This window comes from Coloeus monedula, assembly GCF_965178545.1.
Source record: "Coloeus monedula genome assembly, chromosome: 4".
NCBI lineage: Eukaryota > Metazoa > Chordata > Aves > Passeriformes > Corvidae > Coloeus > Coloeus monedula.
Genome location: NC_138784.1, coordinates 5,277,932 through 5,292,173, shown reverse-complemented (window position 1 = coordinate 5,292,173; position 14,242 = coordinate 5,277,932). Strand labels below are relative to the sequence as shown.

General features: G+C 41.1%; 1 protein-coding gene across 1 annotated transcript; it reads left to right on the top strand.

Annotated features, from left to right (window-relative positions):
- Positions 1-4,887: 4,887 nt before the first annotated feature.
- Positions 4,888-13,281, top strand: RERGL (RERG like; the record flags this gene model as incomplete). Its single annotated transcript, XM_082279668.1, has 5 exons — positions 4,888-4,939; positions 5,027-5,083; positions 7,332-7,405; positions 9,911-10,059; positions 11,140-13,281. 5 exons carry the CDS (start codon positions 4,888-4,890, stop codon positions 11,420-11,422), a joined length of 615 nt encoding a protein of 204 aa, XP_082135794.1. The 3' UTR covers positions 11,423-13,281.
- Positions 13,282-14,242: the final 961 nt, after the last annotated feature.

The window sequence follows — 14,242 nt, the reverse complement described above, 5'->3', positions numbered from 1 at the left end:
ACAGAGAACAAAAACTGGTTTCATCCCTTAAGAGTTTTGCAGTCACCTGGGATGTAAGAAAGAGAATTTGAAATTGTTGTTTGATTCTGAGCTTGTCAGAAGGCTCAAGTCACGAACTTGAGCCTGGGTTTTTTAAACCTAAAATAAATATTTCTCTATCACAAGAATGTTTAATTACTTTAGGATGATATTCCCTGTCTTATTTTTAAACTTTTGCAAAGCATATCTGGAAAGTAACTATTTTTCTTCCAATGCCAAAAGAGGGGAAAAGAATCTCCAACACTTAAAATTAACTCAATGAGCAATATTCCTGTCTGGCAAATTCCATTACAGAAACAGATCTCTCTCTCTTTTTTTTTTTTTTTTTTCATTTCTATTGAGATTATCAACAACTTCCTCTGTATACTGAGTTTCACTTTTAATATAAATTATGAGAAATAAATTTTTGAACAGAACATAATTAAAGAATAAAATAAATTGTGTTCTGTTACAACTAGAGCTCTGAAACTTGAGATAACATTCCCCTAGGCACTAAAAATAAAAAGTGTCTTCTTTATGTTGGGATTTGGGTATGAGCACCCTCCGAGAGTGTTTGGCCTTGCAACTCACATTTTTCTGAACTTGGATTAGGTTAAGTGTGTAAGGATTTCTGTTTCCTCGGGAAAAAAATGTCTTACATGAGACTCAAGCAAAGCAGAATTCTGTCTAAAATTAGAATGTACAATAATTATATATCAGGAAGATATATACCATTTAAATTCCCTTGCCTCTTGTCATTAACACCTTAATTATTCAAGAAGGATTTTTTTAAAGCTTTCATAGGGCAGTCCAAGCCATATGATGAGATTATTTTAATGCTGTAATATTTGCATTGCAGTGAAATGTAGAGGTTTTTATCGTGTGCTAGTCCCTTCATGGTTATACATTCAAAAGATAATCTGTATCCTAAAGTTTGCATAGAACAGATGTCAAACAAATGGTTCAGGTATGTACTTAGTGTAAGACACTGAAAATCAACTTGACACTTTACCTCGTGCACTAACAGTACTTTATCATTGAGCAAATGTGTAATTTCTGCTACAAAAACCCCAAACCAAGAACTTTCCCATGGCCAGAGAGATAAAATTTCAATCCCTTAATAAAACAACCTACCTCTAAGAGCAGATCAGCAATTCAGGAGGAAAATGGCAGTTTTCATCTATTCCATGGCACCACACAAAGAGAAGTAACTGGGATTATGCTCTATCACACTTTCTTGCTGTCGTGAATAAATACCTCTGTGCATTCCCCTGAGGAATGTATCCAAGCCTATAGGTGATGAAAACATCAAATTCAGCTGAAAATCCTGTTCTTCTAGTTTTGTTAGTTTTGCTGTGGTTTTAGACATCTAGCTGGCCAGTTCATGTGCTCATGTCAGAGCAGCAGATGTAAAATTTAAACCACTCCACTTGAAGATTTAGTGGAAAGCGGGCTTTAAAAGATCTTACCTGGAAGACATTACTCCATAAGCCAAAAGGGGACGAATTCTGCAGGGACATAGACCAAGTTATGGAAATTCTCTGCCATACACAGCAAACAGCAGGCACCTGCTTCAGCCAGTGGTTTCTAACTAAGCTTTTTCGATTGAGGCATTTTTCTTGTTCACAGAGTACAGTTAGCTATATACTCCCAATTCCACCTTCTTTCCACCAGCCAGGCTGCATGAAAAAGGCTAAAATGGAAAGTAAGTGTTTTCCTGATATTAATTTTCCCCACAAGCAGTTTTGATTCTCAGAGGTCTTGGCATCAAGCCACAGACATCCCAATTTACAAAACTGGGGATGAAATGTAAAATTACCTCATTTGAGCAGTGACCTGCAGAATTCTGAAAAATTTTAGGCTAAACGATTCAAAATCAATCCTCTACCATGTTCACTGAAAAAAAGTAATTTATTTGGTTAATATATTTTTTATTATATCTATTAGAAGCCTACTATTTTCATAGCAGAGCTTTACACATGTAAACAAAGTTTACTCACTGGTCACTTGAACAGCACAGATTTAACTCATTTTTGACCAGCTCACATGTGAAACTCACATGCAATCTTCTGCTCATTAGAGAGATGAACTGTTTTCTGTACACCTCTAACCTTACACAGATATTTACACCCATGGGTAATGAAGGTAAAACCATTCCAGAACAGACAGATTTGGAAATGGAAGGAACAGAAAGTGACAACTGTACAAGTTGCAGGTAAGGACAGTCAACACTCAAAGAAAGCAAGCAGCTAAGGCAATTTAAAGAGGCATTACTGCAACATCTACCACAAACTTCTATATGAAAGGCCAAATCTAGGCAAATAATTAATAAAAATATATGTTCAGTTTTCAGCATTTCTTCTAGCAAGTGATACTTTCCCTCAAGCTTCATGTTAATCAAAGCTTTTCAACAAGCTGATCAACAGAAGTGTTATTGCAGCTTGAAGTGTCAAAAATGGCGTTGCTTAGATGGGTGAGCAACTTTTGCTCACGAGTTTTGTGTGGGTGTTGATGTAGAAGAAATTTGAGATTTGTCCTCCATGTGTGAAGAAATTAAAAAATATCTCTGTGTATACCCTTGTAAAAGGAAAATGCAGCAGTAATAATAGAAAATGGACAGAAAAGTGGATATTCAGGAGTTCCTTCCATTATAAATTTTCTCAATTCCACTTAATTCTAGGAAGGGCTGGAGAAATACAGTCTTTCAGAAAAGAAACATTCATGTTGTTTAATCTTCAATTAAACTTAGTTTCTCTGATGCTTTAAGTTATATGCCTACCAAATACACCCAACAAATCATCTCAGTCTCCTTAATACACTTTATTGTTTTACTAAAAGAAATAAAAGTCCCAGGCAGTACATTCTTTAATATGTGCAACACCCTAATTTGGTCATCATATCTGCTGCTTAGGTGAGGGATGTGTTTATATAGTTAAGTTCAAATAACCAGCACAGGAGACTTGGATTCTGTTCTTCCCTTTGCAGAGGGTATAAAATAGGAGTTTGGACAATTCACATCTCAAGTACAATGTTTAGTGCCACAGCATTTGATTTTTAGCAAGCTGCCTCAATATTGATGCTAAGCTTCCTGTAAAGTCTCTCTGGGCTGTTGCAGTGGTTTCAATGTACATGAAATAGCAAAATATCAAGTTGTGCCTGTTACACTAATATTGACTCAAGCCTAGTGACCTCAGCATCCTGCTATTCCAAAAGCAAATGTTAAAATAGCCAAAAAAGTCAGACTAAAGTTCTTTTAGACACTTTGATAACTTTTGTCTTGTGAGCAAGCAGTAGCAGAACAGGACAAGGGGGAAGGGTTTCAAACTGAAAGGTAGTTAGATATTAGGAAAAAATTATTTACTGTGAGGGTGGTGAGACCCTGGCACAGGCTGCACAGAGAAGTTATGGATGTCCCATCCCTGGAAGTGTTCAAGGCCAGGTTGGATAGGGCTTGGAGCAACCTGGGGTAGTGGAAGGTGTCTCTGCCCATGGCAGGGGGGTTGAAACTGGACGATCTTTAAGGTCCCTTCCAACCCCGGCCATTCTATGATTCTGTGAAAATACCTCCATAAAGCAAAATAGATGTATCCTCTGATCACACCTCTAGCTTTAGCAACTTTTAAGCAGGGACTTTGGAGCCAAGTTGCACCTGCCTGTTTATTTTTAAATACATTTTCCTACACTAAGCATCTCCATCAGCTGTAACAAACAAAAATTCAAACACCTTGCCTGCCTGTTTACTTGAGCTCATGTAAATCTCTTGTATCTGTAATACACCCTAGCAAGCACACTGCAGCTTTATTGAATGATTTATATGATGCACAACAGTCCCATCAGAAGACAGTAGAAATATCAGAATAAGTATACTAAAGTGATATAAACTGAATAAAATAAACATGAACAGAACAAGTATAAAAGTGCAACCAGCCTGGATATTAAAGCAATCTCTTATTTAGCAGTGGACTAAGTAAACCTTTGCACAGATGTATTTTGTGCCCTTTCAGAACCAAATAACCATTAGAGAGCACTGAGAGAACCTCACAATAAAGAGGTACAGCAGACACAGGGTGTCTTTTTGGTGGAGTAAGCCCCTTCTACCTCACCTTCCACATCTGTAGTATTTTGCAATTTCACATTTTCCCTTTTGACAGGTGTACTGTTAGCCTCAGCCAAACACCATGTGCCACATAACTTCAAATTTAAATTCTATAAAAAACATTTTCAGGCATAAAAAGGCAGTCCCACAGAAGTTTTTTACAAGATTAGAGCTTTAATGAGAGTTAGATGAGAGTTTTGAAACCTGGGGCGCAGAACACCAGACAAGCCAAACCACCTTTTTTTTTTTTTTTTTTAATAGCAAGTCACCCTCAGAAACACTTAAAAAAAACAAAATAATCACTTTAGTTTCTTCACTTTCATATTCCTGGTATAAAGTGACTGCAAGCCTGCAAAACAAACTTGGAGCAAAACCAAACACCGCACGCACACACACACACACACACACACGGGTTTTTTTCCTTGTTTCTTTTCTATTTCTTGTTTTCCTTTTTCTCCTGGCTCCTGAGCGCACGGAAGGGAGGAGGAGGAGGCGAGGGACCCGCCAGCCCGCCCGGGGCGGCGGCAGGAAGGCGACCTGCAGAAAGTTTGCGCCACGGGGGACGGCACTTGGGCACTTGTGGGGAGGAGGATGAGGAGGAAGGCGCCTCTCAGAAGCTGAAAAGGCCGGGCCCCGCCGCGGAGAGCTGCACGTCCCTCGGCGCCGGCGGGCGGGGAGCCGGGAGGAGGCGGGATGAGGGATGCGGGGTGCGGGGCGGTGTCGCCCGAGGCGCTTTAAAGGCTCGGAGGCGGCGGGGGCGGCGTGGCGGCGGAATGGCCGAGGTGAAGGTGGCCGTGCTGGGCGGCAGCGGAGCCGGCAAGTCGGGTAAGGGGGAAAGGCAGGGAATGCCTCGGGATCGGTGGAGGGGGGAGGCGCGGCTCCCCTAAACGTGGCTCTGCTTCCCTCCCGCAGCGCTGGCGGTGCGGTTCCTGACGCGGCGCTTCATCGGAGAGTACGCGTCCAGCGCCGGTGAGCGCCGCGGCTCCGCGGGGACGGACGGGAGGGGGCCCTGGGGAGCGCGGCGGGCGACGCTTCATGCGCTTATTTGGTGGAGAAACGGGGCAAACCCGCGGTGTCGCAGAACTTTTTGGGAAGGTTTGAGTGTCCGCTGGGTCGTGGGCGAGAGGTCGTGGTGGAGTGTAAGCCCTGGGGAGCGCGAGCCGGGCGGCGGGGGAGAGATCGCTCCGAAGCGCAGAGCCTCGGGCACGGGGCTGGCGGGGCGCTCCTCGCGAAGCAGCTGGGGACGGGAAAGAACCGGGCTGCGAGTGCGGAGCGAGGGTGGGTTATGGGCAGCTCGATCGGAGAGGAGATGGAGAGAGTAAAGGAATAGACTGGAAAAAACCCCAACACCTGTTCTACTGAACACCCCCTCCTCGGCTCCAGGGGAGAGGGGAAGCAGATTGTTTATCTGGCACTCAAAGCATGACGCGAGGCCCCCCGTGAAGCAGGAGTGTGCTGGTTTGGTGGCTTGGGGGAAAGCCTCGCTGTACACAGGATAACATGCCACGTTCTTGCCAGAATGAAGATGCAGATCCTTCAGACCCTTCGTAGTCTTGGAAGGTGGCAAAGCAGGACTTGGGCTTTTACATCCCGGGTGGAAATACAGTTCAGCTGATAGACAAATAACTTTGGAAGTGTGCTGCCACCCCAGCTGATATGGCAGAAGCCCCAAAACTTAACGAGATTGCATTCTCTTTCTCCCTGCTAAAGTGAAAGACTCTATCCACACTTTTTTTTTCCACCACAGGAATCAGAGTAGCTTCTAGTGATCCATAAATAACAAAGCAAAAAGAAGTACTAAGCTGAATTTTACTGAATATATCCAAATTAACTTATTCTGAAGGAAGAGCTACAATTGTACACGTGTGCTCTGCCATTACTTGTTATTATACAAACACAGACTGAGCAGACAGTTTGTGTCCCAGCTGGCTGCTCGAGGTCTAAGCTGTCACATGGAAATTATGTAGTGCTCCCTGGGCTCTATGTGTGTTCCAGCCACCTACAACCAAAACCAGGTTCTGTTCTGAGTCTCCAGTACTGCAAGTTCTGGAAAAGGCATGTCAAACCCCCAGAACATTGTTATTTGTTAACAAAAGTTTGTTGGAAGATAAGTTTATCACTATTTCTAGAGATGAAGAAAGCAGGAATAGGGATGGTAAGATAAAGATCATAACACTGTTAGTGGAGTCAAAATAATCATAATTTTTTTTTTTTTTAATTAAGGGAATGAGCAAGTGGCTGTAGAATTTGTATCCTGTGATGCTTGGGACTGGTAGTTTATTGTCAGATGAACTCTTAAGAGGAGCGTGAAGAATGCTGAAGATGCTGAATTCCAGAGATCACAGAGCTATCCCTCATTACACAGTTTCAAGTGTGTTTTCTGTAGTGTCAACAGCAATTCTTGTCCCTGTAGTTCAGAAAATGACAAATTATAGTGTAGAAAGCCTGCTGGCAACCACAGACTGGTTACACTTGCTTAGTACATCCTGCTGCTTAAAATAACAGTGATGGTGTGTCTGCAGTAGAGTTCCCAATGTTGCCAGTGCTGGCGGAGAGTCCCAAATCTGAGAACTGACGCTACAGAAATATTTTTGGACTAGATCCTAAGGGCATGATCCTGTAAATACTCTTGGTCTAATGCTGCCTAGTATGAGAACTCTTAAAACACCAGATGCCATGGTAAATAAACATTATTGCTAAATAACAACTTCTGTGCGGAATCAGAACTGCACATAGCTGGGCTGACTGCTTTTGTAATCCTGAGCCCTGGTATCAAGCTGAGTGATCATCAACACTTAGCTGATTGTGAGGATTGTGTATTCCCCTCTCCTCCATTCTGGAAGAGGAAAAGTGGGGTCTGAAAGTATTCATTCACCAAGACTTCAGTGGGAACACCACAGTGAAATGGTGTTGGTCTGCCTAAGGGGTTGATTGGTGCAAAATTAAATAGGTTTGTTTCCAGTGTGTGTTCAAAAAAAGGAAGCAAACAACCAGTCAGCAACAACAAAACTGCAAAACAAACATACAAAAAACGCCCCTCCCTAACAACCCTCCTCACCTGCAAAAAAACTAGATCAGAGACAAAAATGTGTTGAAAAAACAACCAACCAGTACTCAAGGAATCCTCAGTATTATCAAATTTCGCTGTTGCTTTTTCTTTTCACTGTCATCCCCAGTCAGTAACACTGATTTTCTTTGGATAATTTCTGTCTTTTAGAATGCATCTACACTAAACACTTGTGCCTGGATGGGAGGCAGATACACCTGGAAATTTATGACCCTTGTTCACAGGTAAGAATTTAGCAGGAGGAGGGTAAAGAAAAGCTGTTCTTCATTCCCTGTGTGTATGCTAAAAAGGGTCAAGGGTTAATTTTGGTTGTTGGAATTTGTGCTTGCTCTTTTGGTTGGGTTTTTTTTTTAAACACTGAAATTTTATAGTTGCTGGGACTCAGATCTACTGAGTACTTTCCCATTTCATCAAAGAAACCCTTCATTGCTGAAATTTCCTGGAAATGCTTTTGCATTTTGGAATAATACTAAAAGAAATAACATCACTTTTATTTACATGGGTAAATACAGAGATAAGTTATTGTATTACATGCAGCTGTCTCAAATACTCTAAAGGAATGACATTTAGCTTATAAAGCGAACAGTTTATTAAATGGCTGCAGAAACAGTCAAAGTAGACAGGCCTGGAAGTAAGGCTTGCATTCCCAGAACAATTTCCTTTTCCAAGGAAATCCATAATGCCGCTTGTACACTTTGACAATTAAAATTTAATCACAGTAAACCACTCTGACATAACATTTTGGATTAATTTACTTAATTTACAGGAATAGAGACACTTAGGTACTGTGTAACACATGCAGACCTAGGTCCATCTGATCACACTGGCTCTCCAGGTTCCCTTTTGGCAGCTATCTTGCCTCTTACCAACTGGGGTAAGGAATGCTAATATGAAAGCCAAATCACTGAAAGCCTGACCCACGCTTAAATTCAAGGACTTAAAAACTTAACCAGTATAAAGACAAACAGCATTGCTTGTCCCAGGGCACTGAGGATCCCAAAACAGGCACTGTGTCATGTAACACGATGGAGTCTTCCCTTGTCATACTCCTCTCAGAGGCTGCCTTTGTGGGCTTGCTTCCACCTGTCTGAGAGCCCTTTCCTCAGCTTGCCTACAGCTTCCACTTGCTGTCATATTAAATCCTGTGGCATGGGGGCAACTCTTTCTTAAGCTATTGAAACATTGGGAGTGGCATCTGGGTAGGGTTAAACAGATTAGGCCTAAATTATGAGGAGAGACTTTGGTTGCTGCAGTATGGGCACAGGTTTGTGCTAGTACACTCTGAGCTGTCTTGTACTAGTTTTTCCTTAGGAACAAGGCCTAACTTTGGCTGTTTTCTTCTTTCTTTCCAACCTCTTCTTAGTTCCTGCACAGGAACAGGTAGAGGTGGTATTGCCTTTTGTCTGACAGGACTTGGATGGGTTTTGGGGATCCTGTATCCCATGGGAACTGGAGAAGAAAACAGGACCAGACTGTGGAAGGAAAAGTCATTTTTGTTTCTGCTTCCCAAAATCTTCCTGCTCCCTGAGGCTTCCCATTAGTAGCTGGATTCCTGTTGTGCAAAGCTCACTGTTGCTTCATTCACCTGGGAAACAGCTGTGACACACCTTTCCTGAGTCACCTTTCCTGCCCCTAAACCTGCTGCACAGTCTCCACAGCATTAAAAATCTTCCACTGAAAATGCTGAAGTCTTTAGACAGTTCTGGGAACTTGAGTCATTTTTTTTCTCATGCATCCCCTTTCATTGCCAGCATTCAGTGACCATCCCTCGTGGTCAGTCACAGTTTTTCCAGTCCAGATGTTCATGGTGCTACAGTGGTGCCCTGATGCTGAGCTAATCAAGGCAGCCAGGGTGGGATGGCAGTGGAGATCATACATTGCAGTAGCAAAGTGCTAAACTAGTAAGGGACCAACAGTCTTCAGTTTACTAGTTAAAATGGGTTTTCCACAGAGCCAAAGTAAATTTTTTAAATTAATTTTTTTCCTGATCAGCTTCCAGTATTTTATCTATTTTAGGTCTTACGGTCTTGCTAGCTGCTGCCAAATCATGTGCAGAGATAAGCTAATTTTAAATAGTTTTGAAATTATATTCCTTTGCTTAATGGGACAGTTTACAGCTGTTGCTTTCTGGAAATCAGAAGTGTGACAGTTCCTTGGTGTGAAGGGAGACAAGGATTAGTATAACCCTTTATCACTCAAGTGACTTTTGTCACTAGTTTTATTAAACTAAGCTACAGATGGAAAGATTTTTTTTCTAGCTCTTCAGAAATTTAACATATGGGTAATTAGTGTTTGAAACTTGGACAATTCAACGAGGAAACAAAACAAATGAAAATCATTAAGCTTGCTGTTGTCAGAATATCAGGAACAAGCAAACCAGAGCTATAACCAGAAAACACACAAATGTTGATGGCTCCTGTGTGTTTCATTCTCATGTAACCCTGCAGAATATTCAACATAAGCAATGGCTGTACAGGTTGTGGAATTTCACTGCTTAAACAAAGTGTAAATGTTTCATAATGAACTTGTCAGTGATCCAAAGTGCCATCTTTAATGCTGGTTATTTATTAGGCTTTTGGAGCAGTACTCACCTGAATTCAGTGCCAGCACCTAGACCTAATAAACATCTTTTGCAATGAATGTTACAATGTTCTCACATTCACCTTGACAGAGAGAATGCTCTGAAGTGACAAGAGTGACATTCTTCTTCTGTTTTGAACTTCTTTCAGCCACATCGGGGGAAGCTCTCCCTCACAGATGAGCTCCACTGGGCCGATGGATTTATCATTGTTTACGACATCAGCAACAGAGCATCATTTGCATTTGCAAAAGCACTGCTGTACAGGATCCGAGAGTCTCACATAAGAGTTTGTAAAAAGTAAGTGGCATTCTTTTTTCCCCCCAGCAAACATAGAGAAAAGCTGAGAACACTTCTGTGAGCTTGCCGGCCATCCTAGTAGCAATTAAAATCCAGCAGCATTGAAGTGACATAACACAATGACAACAACAAGGTGAAGGCAAAGTGTGTGGCAAATTACAATCTATTTTACTGTATCCAAACCCAAGTACATCAGGATTTTTCTTCTTATTTCTTACAGAACTAATATTTAAGTGATTACCATAAATATTTCTGCTGTGATTTACATGGGTTAAAAAGCCTGGTGCAGTCAGCCTGTGCTTTTACTCTCCCACTCAAGTAACCAATGGAGATGCACCAATACAGGGGTTGAAGAAAGCATTTCCCACAATAAAGCAAAGTGATACCACAAATGTCTCCTAAACTGCCTTTAGTGGTGATCCCAACACCATTTGTGCACATGGGTGACCATATGGTGAGAAAGAAAGTAACTTCCAAAAGAACCACCAGAACTGCAGATGTGAGAGGGGATGGTGGTGTGTATTCCTGCATCAGTCAGCTGAGGTCCTTTCTAAATAAAAGAGTGAAATCCTTTACTTATATCAGAAGTGGAGTAAAAACCGTACTCTTCTGTCTGTTTTACTGCTGAACTTTCTTAAATAAGGTTAATCTCTGGAGGGAATAATTTTAGCAGAAGCTTGGAATTAGATTTCCTGTGTTTCCTTCTGAGTTATGCCACTGACACTGATGTATCAGTTACCTATAAATGTTACCTATAAATGGAGATAATGATCAGGTTGCTTCTTCATGAAGTCCAGCTGCTGACAATGTACTCAGCATCATAGAAAAATACATTAATTCTTTGAGTAGAGAAAAAATGAAAATCTGCTGGTAGAGAATCACTTGTCTGGACAATCCTTTGCCAAATGGAAAACCAGAATTCTTCTTGGCAAGGTGAGGGGGCTGGTTAGTTCATTTTGGGTTTTTTTGCAATGTCTGTTGTCCTGAACATACATATTTCTCATACACACTGAATATAGCACAGCATATGACACAGAATTGTACATATCTTTTCTCTCACTGGAACCTTTTTCATTTCAGAATGGTCGAGTCATCAATATTTTTGGTTGGCAATAAACAGGATTTATGCCACATGAGGGAAGTTGGCTGGGATGAAGGACAGAAGCTGGCAATAGATAACAAGTGCCAATTCTGTGAACTGTCTGCAGCAGAGCATTATCAGGAAGTTGTGGCAATGTTCACCAAAGTCCTGAGGAATATCACTTCCAGTTTCAAACTGAAGGAGAAGAGACGACCAAGCGGATCCAAGTCAATGGCCAAGTTAATCAACAACGTGTTTGGGAAGAGAAGGAAATCGGTGTAAGGGCTGGTTAGTCTTGAAGTTGGAACAAGCTGAAGCAATGGAGCAGAGGCAGCTCTTGGGATTCAGTGAATTTCCTCCAAAGGTCAATATCTGGAGCAGTAAGACAGTAGAAACCAAAGGTATGGTCAAGTGGATGGTCTAGACCTAGAAGACCTGACCTTCTATTTCAAACTGCTACAGATTTACTGTTTAGGGCTGTGCCACTTAAGCTCTAAGCTGCTCCAGAGGAGAAGTCTAGTCTGTATTTATTCGACACCAACAGGGTCTTAGATAGAGCTTCTAGGTGCAACTGAAATACAAACAGTTATTTCACAGAATCACTTATATTGGAAAAGACCCTTAAGATCATCAAATCCAGCCATTAACCAAACACTACCAAGTCCACCACATAATTTTCAGTAAACTCAGCTTTGCTGATCAAAATCTTGCTTCAGAATTCTGAGTATTTTTTTGTGTGTGTGTGTGCAAGAACATTTGCACTAAAGAAAAGCAAAATACTGTGGCTTCATGTGATAATATATTTGTATTTAACTCAGATCCTTGTGTGCCTTACACTTGCTGAAATTCATATGAATTAAATGCTTAGACACCAAATCTACAAAAGGTATTTACCTGCAAAGCTGCCTTGCAGAGGCGCCAGAAGTAGGGAAGAAGATACATAAAGCAGTATTGTCTTGTGTTTCAGTATCTTTTCTTTTTTTTTTTTTTCTTTCCCATGAGTGATGAAAGAAAGTAGAGAGGGTTGAGGAGTGTGGGAGCTGAAATGTTGGTGAAATGTTAGTCAGTGAGCACTGGACTGTTTTGGCAGGGCTGTTGTTGAGTGAAATAATTTTATAGCAAGGGTTAGCATAAAGCCTGGGTTTATCCCAAAAAAAGAGTTTTTGTAAGCTTTAACAAAAGTTTCATTACCTCTGAGGTGGATGTGACTGTTCAATCTTAGATGGGAGCAGAAGCTTGGAAAGCACATGGGCTGGTAAAGTGCCAAGTTCTCTAGAATGTCTGCCTGGATTTAAAGGTCAGCCTGCTGGTAAGACCCGTGCTCACAGAGAGTGTTTTTCCTAATAACCAATGTCCTTACAACTAGTCATTGCTGTGGTATGGAAATGCCACAGGAGAGAGCACTAAGTAATGCTAGCTACACTCTTCAGAAGTGGATATTAAACATCAGACAGGTGTAAATACGTTGCCAGTTGACATTCAGAGCTCTTACTCTAGGCAACTAAATAAGGGCTTAAGCCCTTAAAAGTGTTTGAAAGTGCTGTGATTGTACAGAAATTATGAAAGGGAAGTGATCTGAAGGTGAATTGCTGCCTCCTACCCATTCCAGGGAACAGCTGGGATTCAGTCTTTGTACAAGGCTGAGTTGAAGCCTACCTCTGCTCTGAATTTTTACCTGCATTGAAACTAGAAATGTTACTTTCAGTTTTTGAGTGTTCACCCGTAAGACAACATTAAAAGGTTAGACATAATCTTAGCAGTAAGGTTGTAAAACAGTGCTAAAGCACATTTTATTGTGTTGACCAAAGATCACATTCTTTTTTTAAATGAAAGAGGCTGTTTATTTCACTTGTTACAAGACTACAGATATTGGAACATAGTTCTCAGCTGACAGGCCCAGGGTTGCTTTGTTTTTCTGCAGATGCTGCTCTGCCATATCAGGAGCATTATATTTTAACAGTATATTCAATATCTATGAGACTGAACATGCAGATTACTCATGTACACCCTTCAACTTTCCAGCCCACACAGGATCCCAGAACTACTAAGAGACTTGTAGCTGTATCTTGCTCTAGCACTGCCAGATTCCAGAACTCTTATTTGTATTTACTGCTCTGGTATTAAATAAACTGGATATAAGATTGATGTATTAATGCACATTTTTTTTGTTTTCCCTTTACTCTGATATAAAGCTACAGACTTTTGTTTTTACCATTATAAAAGTGAAGCACCATGCAGATCTGAAATTCCAACCGGAGAAAGTAAATCTGAGAATCAGCCACTTGCACTAAAGAGAACCTCTGGCTGTGTTTCCTGAGCACAATGAAGGAGCCCTCATGTAATTTTAAGCACTGAAGAGAGCCTTTTTTAAAAATGCTTTATCCTGTAAAAATTAGTCAAAAACAGCTACAGAGAGGCCAATTAAGTTTTGTTCATATTCCTGGGAATGTGGGCTCTCAGATAGATGGAACCTGCAGTATACCCCAAGGTCTTTTGGTGTGTATGGAGTAAATGTTGGAACACATCTGGGCCATGTCCTGGGCTGTGCTCATCTGAAGGCCAGCTGGAACAGCTACAGGATGCATTTAGATTTAAGCACACTAAAGCACCCAGCACAGACATAATTTGATGTTCTCAGCATCAGGATTTCACTTGTCTTTTATTGCTGCTAACTGCAGAAGAACAAGGGTGCATAATTTTAAAGCAGATGCACTTTCTCCCATTCAAAATATATACATATTTTAATGTCTTTTAAAAATGAAGGCCTTTAAAATTACTTAAAAGACTGAGACAGACACACACATATATATGTTTTGCTAAGTGTTCTTGGAGCTCTAACAGGGAAGGTAATATGTTAACTGGCACAGGCGTATTGCAAACAAGAAATTAGCAAGAACCCTGCTTGTATAACACAGTAAACGATGTAAATGGTGTCTGATGCTCACCCTTGAGAGTGACATCACCTAGAGCATATCAAACTCATTGAAGAGTGTGGAAATGGAGCTATTCGTGTTGTCACATATTGCTTCAGCATACAACTCCATCCTTTCTCACCAAAAGATTTTGAAATTGCTCTACAAGAATTAAAAGTTTCTTGCTGTC